This window comes from Aspergillus wentii (assembly GCF_001890725.1).
Source record: "Aspergillus wentii DTO 134E9 unplaced genomic scaffold ASPWEscaffold_9, whole genome shotgun sequence".
In the NCBI taxonomy this organism is placed as follows: domain Eukaryota; kingdom Fungi; phylum Ascomycota; class Eurotiomycetes; order Eurotiales; family Aspergillaceae; genus Aspergillus; species Aspergillus wentii.
The window spans coordinates 179,653-199,236 of record NW_024467840.1 but is presented as its reverse complement, the minus strand read 5'-3'; the positions used below and the strand labels follow the sequence as shown (position 1 = coordinate 199,236).

At 42.3% G+C, this 19,584-nt stretch overlaps 10 protein-coding genes across 10 annotated transcripts; 4 read left to right on the top strand and 6 right to left on the bottom strand.

The window, feature by feature from the left end:
- Nucleotides 1–34: 34 nt before the first annotated feature.
- ASPWEDRAFT_176808 (uncharacterized protein) lies at nt 35–2,070 on the bottom strand (the record flags this gene model as incomplete). Its single annotated transcript, XM_040831555.1, has 2 exons — nt 35–1,758; nt 1,803–2,070. The coding sequence occupies 2 exons, from the start codon at nt 2,068–2,070 to the stop codon at nt 35–37; spliced, it is 1,992 nt and encodes a 663-aa protein (XP_040683816.1).
- Nucleotides 2,071–2,076: 6 nt separating this feature from the next.
- Nucleotides 2,077–3,316, bottom strand: ASPWEDRAFT_45709 (S1 family peptidase). Its single transcript, XM_040836606.1, has one exon. The coding sequence runs from the start codon at nt 3,135–3,137 to the stop codon at nt 2,388–2,390; it is 750 nt and encodes a 249-aa protein (XP_040683815.1). The 5' UTR covers nt 3,138–3,316; the 3' UTR covers nt 2,077–2,387.
- A 1,429-nt stretch (nt 3,317–4,745) lies between these two features.
- ASPWEDRAFT_120607 (uncharacterized protein) lies at nt 4,746–4,913 on the top strand (the record flags this gene model as incomplete). The annotated part of the gene is made up of 1 exon (XM_040829002.1): nt 4,746–4,913. A coding segment is annotated over one exon (168 nt), but the record flags the coding sequence as incomplete, so codon positions are not given.
- A 1,176-nt stretch (nt 4,914–6,089) lies between these two features.
- On the top strand, nt 6,090–7,369 carry ASPWEDRAFT_72613 (uncharacterized protein; the record flags this gene model as incomplete). Its single annotated transcript, XM_040839256.1, has 2 exons — nt 6,090–6,134; nt 6,715–7,369. The coding sequence occupies 2 exons, from the start codon at nt 6,090–6,092 to the stop codon at nt 7,000–7,002; spliced, it is 333 nt and encodes a 110-aa protein (XP_040683813.1). The 3' UTR covers nt 7,003–7,369.
- Nucleotides 7,272–7,674, bottom strand: ASPWEDRAFT_700844 (uncharacterized protein). The gene has a single exon (XM_040839095.1). It carries the CDS (start codon nt 7,571–7,573, stop codon nt 7,325–7,327), a length of 249 nt encoding a protein of 82 aa, XP_040683812.1. The 5' UTR covers nt 7,574–7,674; the 3' UTR covers nt 7,272–7,324.
- On the bottom strand, nt 7,646–9,634 carry ASPWEDRAFT_164054 (uncharacterized protein; the record flags this gene model as incomplete). Its single annotated transcript, XM_040829871.1, has 5 exons — nt 7,646–8,003; nt 8,063–8,163; nt 8,221–8,620; nt 8,678–9,346; nt 9,419–9,634. The coding sequence occupies 5 exons, from the start codon at nt 9,632–9,634 to the stop codon at nt 7,776–7,778; spliced, it is 1,614 nt and encodes a 537-aa protein (XP_040683811.1). The 3' UTR covers nt 7,646–7,775.
- A 1,682-nt stretch (nt 9,635–11,316) lies between these two features.
- ASPWEDRAFT_54817 (fungal specific transcription factor domain-containing protein) lies at nt 11,317–13,008 on the bottom strand (the record flags this gene model as incomplete). Its single annotated transcript, XM_040838108.1, has 5 exons — nt 11,317–11,384; nt 11,438–11,754; nt 11,824–12,147; nt 12,207–12,815; nt 12,941–13,008. The coding sequence occupies 5 exons, from the start codon at nt 13,006–13,008 to the stop codon at nt 11,317–11,319; spliced, it is 1,386 nt and encodes a 461-aa protein (XP_040683810.1).
- A 112-nt stretch (nt 13,009–13,120) lies between these two features.
- ASPWEDRAFT_45706 (uncharacterized protein) lies at nt 13,121–15,190 on the bottom strand. The gene has a single exon (XM_040836604.1). The coding sequence runs from the start codon at nt 14,999–15,001 to the stop codon at nt 13,484–13,486; it is 1,518 nt and encodes a 505-aa protein (XP_040683809.1). The 5' UTR covers nt 15,002–15,190; the 3' UTR covers nt 13,121–13,483.
- A 304-nt stretch (nt 15,191–15,494) lies between these two features.
- ASPWEDRAFT_45705 (ankyrin repeat domain-containing protein) lies at nt 15,495–16,514 on the top strand. Its single transcript, XM_040836603.1, has one exon. The coding sequence runs from the start codon at nt 15,765–15,767 to the stop codon at nt 16,023–16,025; it is 261 nt and encodes an 86-aa protein (XP_040683808.1). The 5' UTR covers nt 15,495–15,764; the 3' UTR covers nt 16,026–16,514.
- On the top strand, nt 16,202–16,665 carry ASPWEDRAFT_700817 (uncharacterized protein). The gene has a single exon (XM_040839094.1). The coding sequence runs from the start codon at nt 16,378–16,380 to the stop codon at nt 16,627–16,629; it is 252 nt and encodes an 83-aa protein (XP_040683807.1). The 5' UTR covers nt 16,202–16,377; the 3' UTR covers nt 16,630–16,665.
- The last annotated feature ends 2,919 nt before the right edge of the window (nt 16,666–19,584 follow it).

Here is a 19,584-nt window from a genome sequence, read left to right as displayed (position 1 = left end):
GTATTGAATAAGATAATATCAACTGTACGACCGATCAATGAATATCCGACCCCGTCTTGACTGTCTTGATAACACCCTCCCGATGCAATTCACTAATCAAATTCTGCAACATAAAATCACATCCTCTCCTCGTCATGATATCAACACCATACGGTAGCGTCTGATTCAACATCGTCGAGTTAGACACCACTTCCGAAATGGCCGATCCGACTGTCAACGCAAAATCAGGTAGACCCGCCACCGAGGCAAGCCGACTTGGCGGGACGGGTACGTGTGGGCGAGACGTAGGTTGGTCTTCGTCTTGGTTATCTTGGCCGTGGTTATCCTGGTCTTGGCTGGCCGTGGAGCAATTCATGGCGACTTTCATCTGGGCTTCTCCGAGGACTGACAGCATGTCTGCCACCCACGGATTGCTTACATCGCGCGTCACCTGCGGCTTGTAACTGGCAACCGGGGCACCCTGGGTGTACACGTAGATGGAGTCGGAGCAGGTGTGCTCGTCCTGCTTGAAGACATACTCCGACGTCCAGTTGGATATCTGCTCAATCTGATCGAGAAGCTCCTCGTGCATAGTTTCGTTCATGGTTGCATTGGCAGATAGCCATCCCTTCCGAGTAGAAGGCGACATATGCGGGAATTCACCATTGTGAGTCTTCTTGCATGACTCCACGTATTCCTGGCCGAATTCCGTCCATTGTTCGTACTGCGTCAGGTTGGCGTATATTTGGCTGATACTGTTCGCTATTTCGACCTGTTTCAGACTCCCTGTGTGGGTTGTATTCGCCCAGGTATCAGCGATGGAAAAGTTGCTGTGTGTTCCTTGCAACACCCTGGTCAGACCCTTGATGAAGTTGCTGACTCCGGGATATTCCGATCGACTGATGGATTCGTCGAGATAGATCTTGCGGGGGTACTTTCTGTACTCCTTTGCATATCCAGCGTACAGGACTTTGTTAACAGCAGACCAAACCTGTGGATCTCTGGCCAAAATACCACTCGTGTCCATCGAACTAGACAGAACAAGAGCACCAGTGAGATCGACAGCCCTATGAGATGGCCTATTCCCATAAATACCGTTCAGCACCGCAGGGCCGCGGATGGAACCGCCGGTATCACTGCCCATACTCGCATCAAGCCAGTCATAGCTCGCGATAGATGCAGCGGATCCACCAGAGCTATCACCAGGAGAGTTATATCCATCCCCACGAGGATTGAATGGAAGGAGATAGTCAATGTGTTCAGGGACTCCATCACCTGCGTAGGCAAATTCAGACAGTTTGTTCTTTCCCACGACAATCGCACCGGCGTTGATGAGTTTCTGCACGGCAGTGGCGGTAGCATTCTTCGTCTTGCTCATTTCGAAAAGTGCCCGGTTTCCGCCGCTGGTTTTCATTCCTTTCAGATCGTATAGATCCTTGACGGCAAGTCGGAGACCAGCGAGGGGTTTCTCGGATGTACGGGTGAAGTAGAGACGAGATGGGACGGCGACAGTTAATCCTCCAGCAGATTGTGTTGCTGCGCGGAGGTTGTGATGGACTCCATGTTTGTTTTGGTAGGAGGTCTGGATGAAGGCCTGGTTTGTATCTGCGTATAGTCGATATGCTTGATACACCATACCGGTGTATGCATTCAGAAAGTAAGGTCCAGCAGGGACCTTTTCCTTTGAGTTCTTGTACAGAACCTTATCGACACTGTATTCACCGAGTGAGGAGGGACTGATACTTTTGCCTTTGGATGATTGAGATTGGATGCAGAGGACTAATGTTGTTAGTATGTATAGATCAATAAAAGATGGTACATACTCTTTGTAAAGTCTGGCGTCCACACATCATCTGTCTGGTTGTATGTTTCCAGCACAGCCTTGACAGACTGCGCACTGCCCGATGCATTTAAATGGACGACAGTAAGAGGAATAAGCTCCTCGGTGCTATTCAGCAAAGGAGTCCATGGACTGATATTCCACGCAGGTTCCGGACTGACAAAGTAGTCATTCTTGCCCAGCTCAACCTGTCTGGATACAGACGCAGCAACAGCCGATGAGGCCAGTAGAACCAACCTGGAGAGATGCATGATTGTTGGTTTAATGCTTACTGTCCGGGAAAAGCATTTTATATCGTAATATCGGTATTACTCCGCACTTCAGCCTTCTCCGAGGATAACTACTACGGGTATATGCTCGCTCTCGTATACCCCATCCAGTCACCCACCAATCTGATAGTCGATCAGAGTATCCATATTCTACATCAGGAAGTGATCTTCATCCATCCGCCATCGCAAGGCTGAGTTAGGCAACGCTTTTCTGCTGACTGCAGCTACATGTGGCGATGAGAAGGATTCCTTGGCTATCTATCATCATAATTCATAATCTATAATACATCACCATACAATCAAACAAATGTATAGCCATTCACGCCATGGCTCTGAATCCACGTCGCATACTCGCCAATCCGAACATTCACATCCGAATACCCCCCATTCCCGCACGGCATATACCCAATAATGCCCACCACAGTGCCCTGTAAATCAACGACTGGCCCTCCCTGATCGCCCATACACGATCCGATCCCCGGCCGACCGGAGCAGAAGTTTTGCGTGCCGTCAACCTGGATCTGGCCGCCCCATTGCTGTTGGCAGAGCTCGATTGGACGCACTGGTTCGATGACTTTCATCAGATGCTGTGGGCCGGGTCCTTGGTCTGGACGTGATGCGCCGTAGCCGACTAACATGACGCCGCTGCCGATGGGTGGTGAACTTCCTTGTGCGGCGAGTTTGGGCGTAGGTAGTAACAAGTTGGTGGAGAGATAGAGAACGGCAATATTGTTGTAGATGCCTCCGTTATCTCGGTTGTATTCTGGATGGATCTGGACAGACTTGACATCGACATCTGCTTTCGGCGAAGCACTGGTCGATGTCGGCGCAATGCCGCGGATGCTGATATCTTCTGCTTTGAGGCCATCCACACATGACACAACAGCTGTCACGACGCGATTCGGACTGGCCAGGATTCCACCGCAGCGATGGCCGTCTGCTGTTCGGATAGATACCAGATATGGGTATTCATTGCTGGATCGGACGGGTACGCCGGTGAAGATGGCGTAGACTGGGCTTAGAGCCAAGAGGAGGAATAGGAATATCATGATTCTGTGTACAGAAGAACAGGGAAGATGCAGAGTCAGAAATGAAGAGACTTGGCTGAGCTTAGCTGGCAGGATTTTCTGTTTTGGATCGCAGGAATTAATAAGGATCGACAGTTTGGGTCGATATTAACAAGTCATCTACTGGAAACGGTGAACTATACTAGTCAATCTTATTTGAGCTTCGCTATACAAAGCAATTCTCTTTAATCCTTTATTATATTATTGTATTTCAATAAATCTATTAATTCAAAATAATGCAATATTCTTCGCATCCTCAAATTCTGTGCGATGAAAAATCCAAATGCCAGTTTCAAGTTTGGCCCCAAAAGTTCAACACAAAAAGAAAGGATCGACGCTTTCTGCCAATTAAAGCCACTTTATCCATCACATGCGACATTTCCAAGACAACGCCAAGAGTGCCTTCATGTTTCTAAGAATATCTGTCAGAGCCTGATAATTCATCAATAGCACAATAGAAGTTTTAACAAAGATATATTGTATAGTTTAACATGTATAATATTAATGATTGTGGTTGATGTTCAATATTCTGGTCTGATAAGCGACCGCTTTGAGCAACAGTCTCTCAGGCAACAGATCTACGGGATGGAGTAAATCATTAATATTCATTATATATTTTCATGATTATTATAGGGTTATTCTAACTGATAATAATGGGGCACCCGAGGATTGTCGGCAAGGATAAACCCATATTTGTACAGTGTTATATCAAACAGAATATATATATATATTCAGTTGGCCCACTTTGACATCCTACCCATCATCTCGATAACAATAGATAGTCATGTCATTTTGTAATACCCGTCGGCATCGACTCTTTTATAAATAATATTAATCTGATTTCTTGATCATATCATGGTTTTTAACTATTTCGAGTATAATATATATGTACTCCAAACTCACCATAGGGTAGGAACTATGAGGGGAGAGAATATATCCTTCTCCCTACAGTTGTAATAAGTCTAGTATATAGAATTATTTGAAGCTACTAAGAACTACTAACTGATAAAATTTATATAAAATTTTCTCGCACCTTGAAATGATCATGTAATGACTGCATATCAAAGGTGATAGGGATCGTCCTGACTGCTGAGGGCCATTACTTAACATTCCTCCACAACACCTACATCATCATCGCTCGGCTTGCATAGCAAGCAGCAATTCCCTGTTATCTAGACGATCTGACGTTCCTGTGATCGAGTGCTACGTGATCTTCTGGAAGGTAGGCAACATCATCAGATACATTTCTCAGAACATGTGCAGACGCCCACCCGCGCGTCTTTGGTGCTATCCTCAAAAGATAGTACCAAGCCCAAACCAACAATGCCGTTCAATCTCGAAAGCTTCAACATTATCCTCCAATTACTGTCCCACCAGCATGGGCTCTTCTCAGACCGGTGAGCATGTCCATTTAAGCGTAGTTTAACATATTACTCATCCGTATCAGATTAGAACTCCAACAATGAATTCTTCAAATTCACGCGTGGTCGTTTTATTATAGATGAGGCAGAGAATCTTTAAAAGCAAGAAATTAGATTTAATATAAATAAGCTCACACATATCACAGCAGACTCAGTTGGCGCCTCTTAATGTATTTCTATCAAGAAGTACCCCAACAGCATGTTCAACAAAGCATTCCTTATATCTATGGACAATGGCCAAGAAGTTGTAGCTAAGGTGCCTAACCTAAATACTAGTATCCCACACTTTACTACAGCCAGTGAAGTTGCTACTATAGACTTTATATATTTATCTTAAACTTCATCCACAACCAAGTCTTGGTAATATAATTAATTTTAGAGGCCAGAAAAGTTCTTGAGACACCGGCGCCTTATATATACTCATAGAACCCATAGGCAAAATCACACCCTGTTAGCGCCAAATTTATCATTATGGAAAAAATTAAGGGTATTCTGCTGTCCCAAGTGTGGGATACCTTAAAACTGCCCCAGAAACTTTAAGTGCTACTTACTATGATATATCTTTAGAAGCAATGGCTCAGCGTTTCATTCTCAAATTATGGCAGCTTGTACTATGCAGGGGATATGCAGCCATCAGCAGATAAAGCAGACAACCACTATATTAAGGATGGCAAGGCCATCAGAGATTTAGAGTTTACTATTGGCCCAGCTATAGGTTGGGATTGGGTTGATGTAGGCCAATCAATTTTAGATATATAGAGAGGGCTTTATATATTATAGCTCATATGTTCTTCATGCAGCCGCTGATAATTTTATAGGGGGTTTCCTAACACAGTATCTGTAAGCAATTGAAATGCGGGAAATGAAGGCAATCAAGTCTTTAAAACCCCTAAAACAGTTTGCCTTATTTTACGGCCTAAAACTCTACTAACTAGATAAGGGGGAAAAAACCACTGCTCTAGTATAGTACTAATAAATTATTGATGCCCTTATCCCAAAGGACACTGCCATCACTAGGCCCTGCCTCTGGCATAATGATTTATATAATAATAATATCTTCATTAACCCGCAGAATCCTGAAAGGATTACGGGCATCATTAACTAGTAGTCTTGCTATATCTCACCCCTCTTTAACCATAATCCTGACCCATCCTTCCTTAACTGGAGTGGTCTTGAGCCTGAGATACTGGACCTAGCTCTACTGCTAAAAGTGTCTAGCCTTTCCCTAGAAGAATGATCTGCGGCTGTACATGAATATACTATCTAAAATATATTTATTAGATAGTGGAAACCCATGCATGCCAAAACCCCAGACCTACATTAAGTAGTTAAATTCTGAAAGATGGCAGCATACAGCCTGATCTTCCTGGCCCACTAAATGTTTAAATATAGTGAGATGCATTTCCAATTGCTTCTGGTTGATCTGAAGGATATATAGGCGGACTTGCCAGCTGTAAATAGTAACATTCCCTTCCCATTTGACCTTTCAGAAGAGGATTTTAAGTGTATTAAAATGGATAGTGATGGTGCAGTGGCAGGAACTGAGCTTGTTATAGAGGTAAAGGAGAGGATAGGTGACTTATGGCCAGATAAAGGCTTCATTGAGTATAAGTAATATGATGATTGTAAAGCTGCGCTCCATAAAGTCAAGAGCGAGATATTGACGCAATTTACTGAGACTGATAAGGAAAAGGCTGAGTATGAGCGTTTTTAGCCATTTGAATGATCTCTACTATATCAAGGCAATGGTATGATCGTGAGGAAATGTAAAAGAAACTACGGGCAAGAAAAATGTACCTATCTACTCTACCACTAGACTGACATGACCCGCCCACGGGAGTTGAAGTGACTCCTAATTCCCAAACATATCGTTTTGTGTGAATTGAAACAGCATGGCCCTCCACTAAGTATTTTCTGTGCTTTGACCATTTCCAAAATGTTGGAAGTAGATTTAAGCTATATTATTATACTGACATGAATGTGACAGATTTTGATAGATATATAGGAATTATATTCTACCATTGTTAGAAAGATAATTACCCCACTTTCCCTCCCAGTTATCTAAGCTTATATTTGACGTCATCCATCATCGATCAGTCACAACATGAACTCCCCTATGATTGACCTACCTGGGATAGACGGAAAAGAAAAGATTGACTGTGCTATATCTTTGCTCAAGTCCACATCCACACGAACAGGATGAACAAAGTGCTATTAGCGACGACGAAGACAACGACCTGGACTCGCACTCGGAAGGAACGACATCCCCTAGAGAGCTGTCATATTCCAAACACCCCGATCATCTAAAGAATAAGTTCCTGGATCGCCTTGCTGAGATATTTGCTCGCCAGAAAAGCATCCGCAGCTCGAAGGCACTCAAGTCAAACGATGCTCACCATGTTACGGCTTCAGCGTTGTCTTACTAAATTGGAAACATGGTCGTGTATCTAGCTAATAATAACGGGTTCGATGAACATGATAGAAAGGTAATAGCAAGGCTTCAGACCTGGCTTCGAGCGATATCAGCCTGTGGACAACGTCCGGAATTTACTGGTTGTTTGATGGGAAAGTATTGGTGGAGCACAATCACAGTCAAATCCTTTTTTACATCCGGGAATTCATCCAGAAAAAGGATATTATGAGACTTCAAACGGATAACACGGAATTACCGATGCTGCTAAGGCACTGTTATTCTTTCCATCAGGACGAGAGAGACGATGACCTATTAAGCTCGGTCCTGAAATTATCCTACGCGCTGTAAAACAAATTAGTTCCAATGTCTAATGGAATGACCATAAATAAAGATACAATGCGCCTCATCGCACTTATAGGAGGGTCAGAGCAGTATGGGAAGCATTTGTACAGTTCGCAATGGAAAATGACTGCAATTCGATCCGAGACGCCTATGCAGACCCGAAAAAGTAAAAAAACAGAAAAAAAAGCCAAGAGAGCTGGGTAGATGATGGAACAGAGACCTCCGGTGTGATGGAAACTCATCGCTCATTCTATCAAGACCGGTTCAACAGAGCGAAACCAGCGGGGACTTATTGAGTTTATCTTTATTATATTGCCTTGTCTATTTTCTCTCTGATCTATAGAATAATCAATCGAATATCGTCATAGCGTCAACATATAGCAATGTTCAATTGGAAGTCCAGCGAAGATATAAAAGATTTCGTCAACAGTCCATCTGATACATTTAGTGGGCAAATCTAAAGTCCAATCTCTTATTTCCTTCATCCTTGGTTGTTCGCAGATAATGATCCTTCTCTTCCGAACTCATCGCATTCCATCGTTGATCTCGTGCTTTATTCCGCCGGATGTAGTACACCTTGATGAAGATGGTCATAACTACATTCCAGCCAACCAGTGCGAGGAGGATTTTATTTCCTCGTCTGTAGTATGGCTTGTCATCCTCTCTGTAGATCTACAAAAGCAAAGTTAGTTAATCGGAGCCAGGTGAAAAGGTACCAGATAGCAACATACACTTGACGAGATGATCGAACTCGCTTGACAGATCATATTGTACAGGGCACTGCCTATGGTTCTTGTGCGAACCGTACCGGCATTTCGGGAAGTTAGACTGACTGAACATGACGTTTGTGAGTTGTTGGCATAGTGAAAAGGAGTACGAGGTGTCTCACCATTGATGGAATGGATATAGGGAAATCCAATAAGCATAATTGTAGGAACATACCAACTCCAGTGACTAGCGTTCGATGGAAGCAGTTCCAAGGCAAGAAGAAGAGGAAAACACCAGAGTGAGTAGAACAGAACAATTGCCATTCGATTGTTGATCTTTTCCGAGTACCACGACCAGAAAGGCAGCTGGATGAGGAAGAGCACATAGGCCGGAATCGTGAGCAGATTGGTCTGGAAAGTATTGAATCCCAGTGCTTTCAGATTGAGGGTCAGATATGCCTGGACGGGGGTCGTCGGAATAAGCATCGTCCAACTGATTGCATACAAAGGCCAGAGATCGTAATCCGTAAGAGAAGCCCAGAGTAACTTGAGAGTCAGTCCTTGACGGTTGTGCATGCCTCCCTTTAATTAGGATTGTCAGTGGCGGTTACTCAATAAACCCACAGGTGATATTCATACCTTGCCCGGGTCATCTCGGAGAACGCGGTTGACCATGATAACCTCTTCTCTCTCACTAAACCAACCGTCTCGTCCACGGAACCAACTCGCAGTCTGGGTCGGACTTGGAGGGAGATAGAACCATGACACAATACCGATAACAGCCGTCAGAGCTCCTTCAATGGCAAATAGCCACCTCCACCCTTCCCAGCCGCCAATCGATCTCATATGAAGAATGCCATAGGCCAGAAAAGCGGCAATGATAAAGGTAAAATGCGACGCGCAATAGAAATACCCCACTCGGATCGGGAGTTCCTTGTTTGTATAGAAATACGACAGGTAGAGAAGAGCATCTGGAATGAAACCCCCCTCAATCAGTCCCAGCAGTGCGCGTGTGGCGTAAAAGGTTTTCTCCCCCACGATGAGGGCTTGACAGATCCCAACAACGCTCCAGGTGACCATCTGGATGGGGATCCATACGTCGGGACCAAGCTTTTTCGAGATCATCTGGGATGGTACTTCGGCGCAGAGGAAGGTGAGGTAGAAAATCATTTGGCCGTAGTTGTACTGGTTCGTGTTTAGATGTAGGTCCTTCAGCATGCCGTCACTCAGGGCTTGGGAGATATTGCCTCGGTCCAACTGGAGGGCGAAGAACATCAAACAGACCCACGAGCAGATTCGGTAATCAAGCTAGAATTCACTCTATTGTCAGTTCCACGGGATCAAGATGGCTCGTTCGAAGTAAGAGTACTGCAGCCTTACCCGTCTGACTAACCGCTTCTCTTCTTTTTCCGTCCACTCTGCAGTCGGATCATATCGATGTCTTCCTTCATACTCAGGGATAGGCTCGTACAATTCCGCGGCGCCGCCATCAACAAACGCATCACCAGTCCCATGGTATCTCTTGGGCCATGATCTCTCGCTGACGGTTTCTCGAAGATCGTTTTTGATTTCCGTGTCATACTCGGGACCAGCCATTTTCAACACTGATCGTTTCTCGTTGCAATACTCGTCAACAAGACTCACTCCGCTCCCGGGGAAAATCCTACGCATTTATTCTTGATATTTCAAATTCGTGTATTTTCATTCAAATGATGCAATTCAACTCTGTATACACATTCCTACAATGACTATCCCATGGCGTGCATTAAGCCAAGAATTTGCAATACGAAGATTATGCTTCTCCGCGGTGAGGAAAGTAAAACGAAGGGAGCACAGCAAGTTAACTCTCATTGTTGGCAACACGGGATCCACTCATTCTGATTTGATCGGCTGTCAAAGATGGTCTGTGGGTTGCGCTTTACTACTTCTGGGCTAATTCAGGATCCACGTGGAAGTATCCGTGTCTAGCTAGTCTGAGCCAAATTGTAAAAGAATTGAATAATCGATTCTGCAAAAGACTAAGGCTTGAAGTAAATGTGACTTTAACAAGGCAGCGGTGACGTCTCTTGAAAAATGGCTTGCTTTAGTACGGAGTAGGTGTACTATCGCCAAGTCGTTCGAGGCTCTTTACGCAAAAAGAACAATATCAGAACATCAAGGCGTGCTCGACGCAGCCAAGGTCGTTGCGCAAGATCGACCATTTCATTTTCGTTATGAGTATGGAAACGGGATTGGGTATACTAGACTTCTTTCAGGATGTTTCTATTTTTATATGAAGATAGTAAATATCTGGTGTTTTAATGAGATCCTCCGTTTCGCGAATTTTCCGGTCTTTGCTAGAAAATGCCGCATATTTGTCGCGAGGGGCATTTTCGGAATCACTACCAGCACACCTCGGCTCGAAATTGGCGTGGATGCCGTTTATTTTATTCCAAATCTCGGCTCCAGATTGACGGCTCCGATGACACCTACCTCGTCAGCAGGAAAGCAGAAGTAAGGAGATAGATGGAACAGTCTTGCCACCCGATAAATCCAATAGAAAGACCTCGAATGCTGGCCACCAGCTCTGATTCTCAACCCCAAGACGATGCCCTCCAGACCTGTCCCTCTACTGAGATGCACCTTGCAATAGGATCTGAAATCGGGAAGTTTTCGTTAAAGATACAACTGCTGATAAACTGACTCACCTGGAAGACGGGTCGTCAACTGACACAATCCTCCAGGGTCGGCCACCCAAGAGAAGCCGTAAATTTTCGAAGGTAGGTTCACTTTTATAACGAGATCATATATCGCGTGAACTGTCAGATTGTCTGAGATCACGTTCTAACATGTGGTTTACATTTCTTCAGGCTTACTTATGTAACAACGCTGGTTTATCTCTTTTCTGTATGTACATGCCGCCCTCTGCTCAATTTATTCTGACGCTATGGATATAATTTTCGATGCATGCTCGTCCAATCATCACACCCTACGCCACTTTTTCCTATGTCACACGGTATGTATATAATTGCCTCGTCCCTGGTTGTTTAACCCTCTTCTTAAGTTCTCCTAAGGCATTGCTATTGACTTACAAGCTTGGCATCGCTGATTCGCTGCCCTCATATCTACCAGGCTCTATAGCTTCACTGACATATAATAGTATATTAAGCGCCGTCAGGACATCGACTACGGTTACTTCGTCTTATAGTTTCGCTCGATTGTTCGGTCTATTCATGATTCAAATAGATCTAATCGACTTCGGCGCCTATCTCCCGTAACTTTAAGCAGAGGAAGTTTTTTTACCTGCCCTCGATAGATTTTAATATTCGCGGCGCTGTATCCTCGTTGACAAGGCCAAGGTAATACTCTATTCACGCACAGTTAGCCAACCCAGTCCTAGAAGCTCTTGGGTCAACGTACCGCAACATAACCACCTTGCGCTCACAATTTTTAAGAATCCTCTTAGAATGTGTAACTTTCTCAATGCCTCACTTGAATCAGTTTCCATCCACATCCTCTCTGTCACTAGACCCGCCGCTTTGTACACAAGAAATGTGATAAATGGAGGAAGGTGATCAAAGTCTATGGCTTGCGTACCACTGACAAAGGGATACACCGTGTTAGTTATAGTGGTGAGAATGGATTTTAGAGATGATGTGGCAAGTGATTGGCAAGTTGAAGTTTGTCCATCGGTAATCTGAACTTTGGTACCGTTCTCGTAGGCTAGGAGTAGGCCACTGTGCAACATCAGCGTTGAAGCGAATATTTCAAGAAGATCTGGAAGAGAAGAACGCCGCTCAACTAACGTATGACAAAGTCCTAGCCCACCGGAGTATATCTGGTCCGCATCTTCGACCTCCTCGATTAGGAGCGTGCAGAGGCTAGATGATGTCTCCACCAAAAGCCCTACTTCTTCCACGTTGAATGCTTGTTCTGAAGTGGGGTTGTGTAACACATTTTGTATGTTATCAAGAAGTGTGGACGCTTCGAAGATACGGGAGAGTTGCCAGAGGGGACTCCTTGTGTCTTTCTCGAGGCCGGTGGGCCAGGGAATTTTGTTGGGATCATGGATACCTTTGCCGAGAAAGAGAATGAGATATGGACGATGTCCAGATTGTACTGTTATATATCTAAAATGAGTCAGTACAGGGGGAAGTTATAATTGTCAGGGATAAATGGGGGCTTGCACCTGTCCAGAATACGGATTGCCCACCCGATTAGTACGGCTTCCTCTCTCCCTGACTCATCAGTAGTAGACGATGAAGATGATGGAGATAAGTAATAATCAATTTTAAGTGCATCGGCAGCTCTTGCAGTAGTCCCAATAGAGATGTAAGCTGCCGGGTAGAGGCCATGTGCAACTTCGAATAGAGCGACCAAAATCCTTGCTTCCACGATCTTGAGCGAGGTGATACCGAGTCCTTCGATCACTGCTATCCAGCTCTTGACATGTAGGTACGCGGACTGAAGACCAGACAGAGGCCCGTCTTCAGGGGACGGGAAGGTGCAAAGCAAACTAATGCAGAAGGCGAGGAGCGTGTACTCCGGGGAAGCTTCGTTCCAAGATGTCGGGAGCTGATCCTGTAACGTTTGTGCGAGAATAGGGAACCAAGGATGGATGGATTGGATGTATGTCACAAAAATATCGCTTGGGGCCGATGCGAGTTTCTTAGCCATAGCATCTTTGATATGGTCCCGACTTAACGTTTCAAGGGGAAGCCCTGCGTCGAGGGAGGACGATGGTGTCGAACTTGGAGATCGTGTCACCCGCCCTTCATAGTGACAAGCTTTATGAAGCCTAGAGTCTGTCTCAGGAATTCCACGGCTACCATTGTGGAATTACCGATTCCCCAATATTAACTTAATTAGACACTGAACTGGCAATGACACCCTGACTACTATGAGCTGAAGCTATCAGCAGACCGACGCCTTTCGGCGTATTGGTCTGCCACACCCAACGATAAATCCCTTCCAAATAATAATAATAGCATATAGCTGGTATAACTAGATAAGGAATTTTAGCTATTAAGGGCAGGTATATCTTATTCTTAAATATAAATCCTAATTTAAATGATAATTAATCTATCTTTAATATAGTATCCCTAAATCTGTAGAGTATGCTGTACCAATAGTTTTAGTATAGGGATGTCTTTCTCATCCATTTCCTGCACATGGACATATCTACTAGAATCCAAAACTTGGATCTCCCACATTTTGAGTCGACCGGCGTGATAAAAACTAATCGTGACTGGAATGTGGAATACTATCAAGGTCAGGATCACGGATGAACATCAAAGTATATAGATATAACCAGCAATTAAATAATGCCCTTAACAGAATTTGCAGCAAATCTTATCCTGCGAGATTTGAGAGCATCAGCCAGAACATCCAGAACGACCTCCGTTTCCTCCCAGCCAATGCATTCATCTTTGATGCTCACACCGTATCTGCGAGCCTCCTTGCACCTCAACCAAACTTAAATCCAACCATATGCAGAAATTCCAATGGACCAGGCACATCAAGCGCCCAAGTCCCTGTTCTTGCGAGATCATCCAACAACATCGGTGATGTAACCACTAACCACAAAAATGCAGCACTGTAATCAATAACCATGCACACATAGTTTGCAAATCCAACAGACCTCAAAGAATCCATCAGCGCCCTCTGAATCAGAATTCCTGCCGGTTGGATAGCAAAGAAAACAATTGGTCTTAATGATGGTGGGTTGTTCAGGGGCATAAAGCTTGTGAATAATCCACACCAGTGAATCCACCCACTTAGGGTGAAGACCAAAAACCGGACAGTATATTTGCGGGGAGTTGACGACAGCCGCTTTGTGAGTGGGGAAGACAAGAAAAGGGAAGCTTCTACCAGGCCATGTCTATATGTCTGATGCCAGAATGCCCCCCAAAACCATTCGATCCTTGTCTTGGGGATGAAAGTGAGGGAGTGAGTATCTTGCAAGAAGTATGCAAAAAGCCAGGAGGATTGGAGTGTCCGACCCTTCTTACATCCAAATGATCGAATTAGTATAGCGAGTAGAGCGTGGACGAGCTGTAAAGATGAAGTTATGAGAGACATCGAGGTCCAGATCATCGCAGCTGACATACAGACCCGGTATGTTTGTGTTAGAAATGCTGGGCCAAACCGGCGTTCACTTCCCAGGTTGGATGAAACGAAGCCCCAGAAGTAAGGATCGGTTAGTGCTATTGTTTGCAGAAGCAGCATTTGGATATACAACAATAAGGCTATGAGCATGGAGCTAATAGCAACGTGTACCAGGCTCTTGTCATGTTGGCGAATATCGTGAGGTCCGAATCTCCGTGGGGTGGGTATTAATGGAGTTTGCAATCCCCAGTTCCAGCCAGCTCCTTTAAGACTCAAGAGCATGTCAAGGACCCAGAAGAACCGACGGAGAAGTGTATCTGGGTACCCCTGCCAGCAAAGGACACACACATCATCTGAGAGAGGTGACCCATTGGAAGCAGGGACTTTACTTGATAACTCCCGAGCCCCTAGTTGATGGCGCTGTATGTCTCCCTCTGTAGATTCCTCGGAATTTGTGGTCGCTAAAGGACCATCGCTCATCTCGTTCCCATTTTCTTCCTTGACTGGGACCATGTTCACCTGCTCCTCCACCCTCATGTAACATTTCTCAAAATCCTTGAAGACAAGAAAAATCCCACTCCAGATAGCTGAGTAAGCACCCCAGATGCCAACCACCAGATTACTGCCTGATGAAAGGCGACAATGTCGTATTATGAGACTCATCAGAAAACAAGCACATATAAATGCCAGCCGTCGCAAATAGAGCACCCAAGTCCGTTGATGCTGCGGAATAAGCAGGGGGACAACGACTATCAGAATGAAAGCAAAGGCATGGGGATATCTGAAGGGGACGATATCCCCTGATAAGAATAGTGTTTCGTGTAATGCTTGTTGTTTTTGCCAGTGTGTGTGGAATGTGGAATTGAAATTTGGCATAGTTGACTGAAATGACAGAGGCAGTTTAAAAAGGTGCAGAATGGACATGTCATTGAGGTAAATAGGAAAAGAAATTACACATGTAATCAATGAAGTGGGATTCAGAAAAGCGGGGAGGCGATTATCAGAACTGCACAATGCTGTATAGTGGATTCCACTTAACAGAATGAATGGAACAATATATCCTTGACTAGACACATCTGCAAGTGCTTGAGTGCTTGAGCTATCTGTTCATCTACTGTGGGGATTCGGTTATCCGGCCTAACTATATTCCCTGCTCCAACATAGCCAGATACTGTCATGTGACTCTCCGTGATCCAGAAATGGTCTGAGATACTAAAATAATTGTCTATTTAATGGTGCTTAGGCCCATTTTCCTTAATCATGATCCATAATATTCAAATCATCACAGATATATGAATATTCACCATTTCCCACCAACGCATCAATCCGCTTGATCTCATTATACAGAAGTCAGGGCGGTACTATTTCGGAAGATGAAAAGCCACGAATTCATTCATCACTGGATTCTGTTGATTTAAATGATAATCCACTTTTTATCGTTTATCTTACACATGGCATTCTCCTTTTCCCCATCACGTGAAAGAGGCCAAGAAGTATAATTTCAAAAACGAATAGGAAATCCACCTCGATGGGCAGCGATCGATAATATCAAGAAATCTGCACGAGCTTCTTGTCCGAATTTACGACTTTGATTTGGACGCTGACATACCGGACGAGCGTTTCCCTCCATTCAAAAACAATGCGGTTGATTCAAGCTGCGGAAGCCGCTGTAGTCGATGGGGTTATCACTTGTCTATGCGTAGACGCCGATTTATTTGCCCAAGACAGGTTCGGAGAGACAGCACTACATTATGCTGCTGAGAATGGCCACTTTGAAGTATTAAATTACTCGTCGAGGCTGGCTCTGATATCCATCGCAGAGACAATACGCAGAGAACACCACTCGATTGTGCAAAGATGTGCGAAAGATGCCGTTTTACCGAGGTCATACAATTCCTAGAGGACCCAAAGGTTGTCTCCACCCAACGACTCATCAAGGGAAGGGCGAGGCTCTGGATTGACTCTTTGTCAATAGACCAGGAAAATATCTCAGAACGCAACAACCGGGTAGCATTGATGTCGCGGATATATCACCAAGCAACATAGGCTCTTGTATGGCTTGGCCCTCAATATAGACATGCCATGCTCGCAAAATATGTTTTGTGTGATTTCAAGGAGAGGGTGTTTTGCTGTGGCGGGAGTGAAGCCTGCATTCTAGTTGATATTCGAACGTGAACAGCCGTCGAATCTCCTGAGACAAAACATTTCTTGGCGTACATGAGGAAATCAACAGGCATCCAGCCAGTCTCTACATGAGGGAACAAACTGAGCCCTCTAGCATTAGCCACAATAGTCTGGTCCTTCAAGGATTTAAAGTTTCTGCTTTGTTTGCTATTTCAAAGCCCATTGCAGACATCGCTCACAACTATATGCTTTCCACTGAAGAGATATTTACCTGTTTTGGACGTCTGTTCATGAAGACATCTCCAAATGAGCCCACACAGACTTTACAGACAGGAAAGACCAGGGTTGGAATATTATTAGTTGATAAAAAGCGGTGTTAGTTGGCAGTATTTACCGGTCAGGACTTCCTGCACCCTAGTGTATGAGTCAGACCGCAGCTAAGGTAGACCAAGCTAATTAGCCGACGTGACCACACGTGATTTTACACGTGACTTCAGCAATTTCTCACTTGACCAGGACCTGCAGATGTTAAAAATATAAATACCTACACTAGTCCTACAAATACATATTGTATTCTTTAACTCTCCAATCACACCCTTAATCTTGACTAGTCACAGACCCACTCTACTAGTTAGGAACTAGCTAGACACTTTATTAATATAGCTGAACTGTAACTAAGATTAGTTATAGATAATAATCTTAAAGATAACCCTAATATAAGAGAATTAACTAATACTACTACTAGTTGCTAACTAGTTATATAGAGAGAGATTAAAACTCCTCTTATAAGCCATGCTAGGTTAGGTCTAAAGACTGTTTAGTTTCTCTATAAAAATAGTTTACCAGAATATCTAGAATCATATTATATAGGAGTTATATATATTCTACTAGTAGGGACATATAATAGGGGACATATAGGTAAAATTATGGACTAGGTAAGTCTGACTTATACTAGTAGTAGACTAGTACCTGACTGGTTATAGATATAATATACTGTATAGAAATAATATAGTCTGAAAGATACCTTTTACCCATATCTTAACTAAAAATATATACAGTGGAAATGGTAATATAATAGGATTAAGAAATATGAATTTCTTACCCCTATATTAGCTAATCTCTTCTATATAAAGGTTGAAGAAGCTATATAGGCAGAGATTAAAGAGATACAGCAGCAAATTCCTTAAAGTAAAATAGATTAGAAAAAGTAAAGGGCTTAGTTATTAATACTAATCTACTACTAGTTCTATACTAGTTACTAACTATAAAAGATATTACTATGGTACATGTGAAGTATTTAAGTATAGTATAGCCTACTATAAAGGTGCATGGTTAGAGACATGCCAGCCTATAATGTGATGGTCCCTAAACTAAGTAAGTAAAAAAAATAAAGAGGTAATAATTAGTTACTAACTAGTTAATAGGTAATTCCAGGTATTATTAATTAGTGGGTTAAATACTTAAATAAAGTAATTAAGCCTTATAAAAAGCACTTTTATAAATTACTTCTCCTAAAATAAGATACTATAGATCTCTATCTTCTTTCTTAGATCTTTTATTAATATACTGTGCCAGTTCCTGAACCTTATAGAATTATTAAGTTAATAAAGATATAATATCAAAAGTATAGTAAGTATAGAAAATGTTTTATTATAATTAGTTATATACTAGTTACTAATAAGTTAAAGAAAGGGATCACCCTATAGGTAGTGGGAAACTTCAGATCTAGGGCTGTAGAGTAGAATTTAATATTCTAGTTCCTAAGGATCTTAAAGTATATTTATATATCCTTTTTACCTCCTTAGGTACTTATACTTATCCACCCCTACTACTATATAAAACACCACTAGAGATATAGGATAGGATTATAAAGCTTATCTAAAGACTAAATAACCCTAAGCTAGTTTAGAGTAAATTATATCTTACTATTACTAGTCCCCTACTAGTTACTAACTAGTCACTTACTTAATAGGCTTATTTCTAAAGAGTTTATAGGTTAAGCAGTTCTGTCAGTAGTATAATATAAATATACTCCCTAAACTATATCCAAGCTTTTCTAATCTAGATTAGATTAGGGCTCTTATTTAAAAGTAATAGATGCTATTCTTTCCAGAGGGCTAGGATATTAATAGGCTTAAATATAAGCTACATAGGTCACTAGAGATTAGGGTAGGTTTATATCCTATAAGTACTTAACTAGTTAAAGCTAATATTATAAAGGACTATATCTAATATCTCTCTTATAGAGGTAATAGAATAATAATACTATATACCCACCTAGACCAGCTAAAGGTAATGATAAAGCTAAAATTATTTTAGATTAATATAGGATATAAGAGGGTTTATATAAGTGGTCTAAAAGAGATTATCTTTACAGCCTTTATTTAGGAAAATGATTATAATAAATATAAGGAAAACAGACTAGTTTACTACTAGTTACTAACTAGTTACCAGTGGTTACATTGGCCCGGGCCTTTATAAATAGGGAAGATATAGAAGCTTATTAGGAGATATTTAAATAGCTCTTTAAGGCTATAGAATAATATTCTGATACACTAAGGGAACAGCCTTATAATAGGTTTATGAAATTTAGTTATATATATAGTATAGGAATCTAAAGTCTAGTAATAGATATAGACCGCGCCTAAATAAAAGGTATGATTCTATTTAATAACTAGCTGCCTACTAGTTATAAGTACTAATTAAAAACTACTTATATCTAGGACTTGGTAATGCTCTTGTTAAGCTTTATAAAGATTAGTATAATATATGGTTAGAACATAGGGATGTGCCTATTTAATAACCACTAAATAATGATGCTCCTTAAAGGTATTAAGAGTATTATATAAGTTAAATATTATGCCTCTGCTATATATATTTTTAAAGAACTATTAATAAGGCAGTTAGATCAGATTATTATTCACCTCTTTAGAAGGAGATGGCAGCCTTATTAGACTGCTAAACTTAAGAGTAATGGGATAATCTAATAGGGTATTTAAAAGGTATGTCTACTGGTGTCTAACTAGTTGCCTACTAGTTACTAACTAGCTATTTAAGGCTATGATAATGTAATGGTTTAGAATTAGGCTCTTTAGAAGGATGAGGGCCTTATAAAGTCAGGCCTTACTAAGGCCTGATTAAATATAAATCTATTATTTTAGGGTGAATCTAGGTATAAAATAAACCCCACTGAATAAACCCATTAAAAGGGCTATTCATGGGGGAAGTGGCTCTCTCTAGTAAGGGCTGTATAATAGTAAGTAACTAATCTATAAAGAATATATTATAAGTGTTTAATTAGCTAACCTAAATAGTGGTTATTAAATAGATATATA

Excerpts from the sequence above, each read along its gene's own strand:
- ASPWEDRAFT_700817 (XM_040839094.1), top strand. The coding sequence starts at position 16,378 with ATGAGGGAACAAACTGAGCCCTCTAGCATTAGCCACAATAGTCTGGTC.
- ASPWEDRAFT_45706 (XM_040836604.1), bottom strand. The coding sequence starts at position 15,001 with ATGCCAAATTTCAATTCCACATTCCACACACACTGGCAAAAACAACAA.
- ASPWEDRAFT_700844 (XM_040839095.1), bottom strand. The coding sequence starts at position 7,573 with ATGAGTTTCCATCACACCGGAGGTCTCTGTTCCATCATCTACCCAGCT.
- ASPWEDRAFT_45705 (XM_040836603.1), top strand. The coding sequence starts at position 15,765 with ATGCGGTTGATTCAAGCTGCGGAAGCCGCTGTAGTCGATGGGGTTATC.
- ASPWEDRAFT_45709 (XM_040836606.1), bottom strand. The coding sequence starts at position 3,137 with ATGATATTCCTATTCCTCCTCTTGGCTCTAAGCCCAGTCTACGCCATC.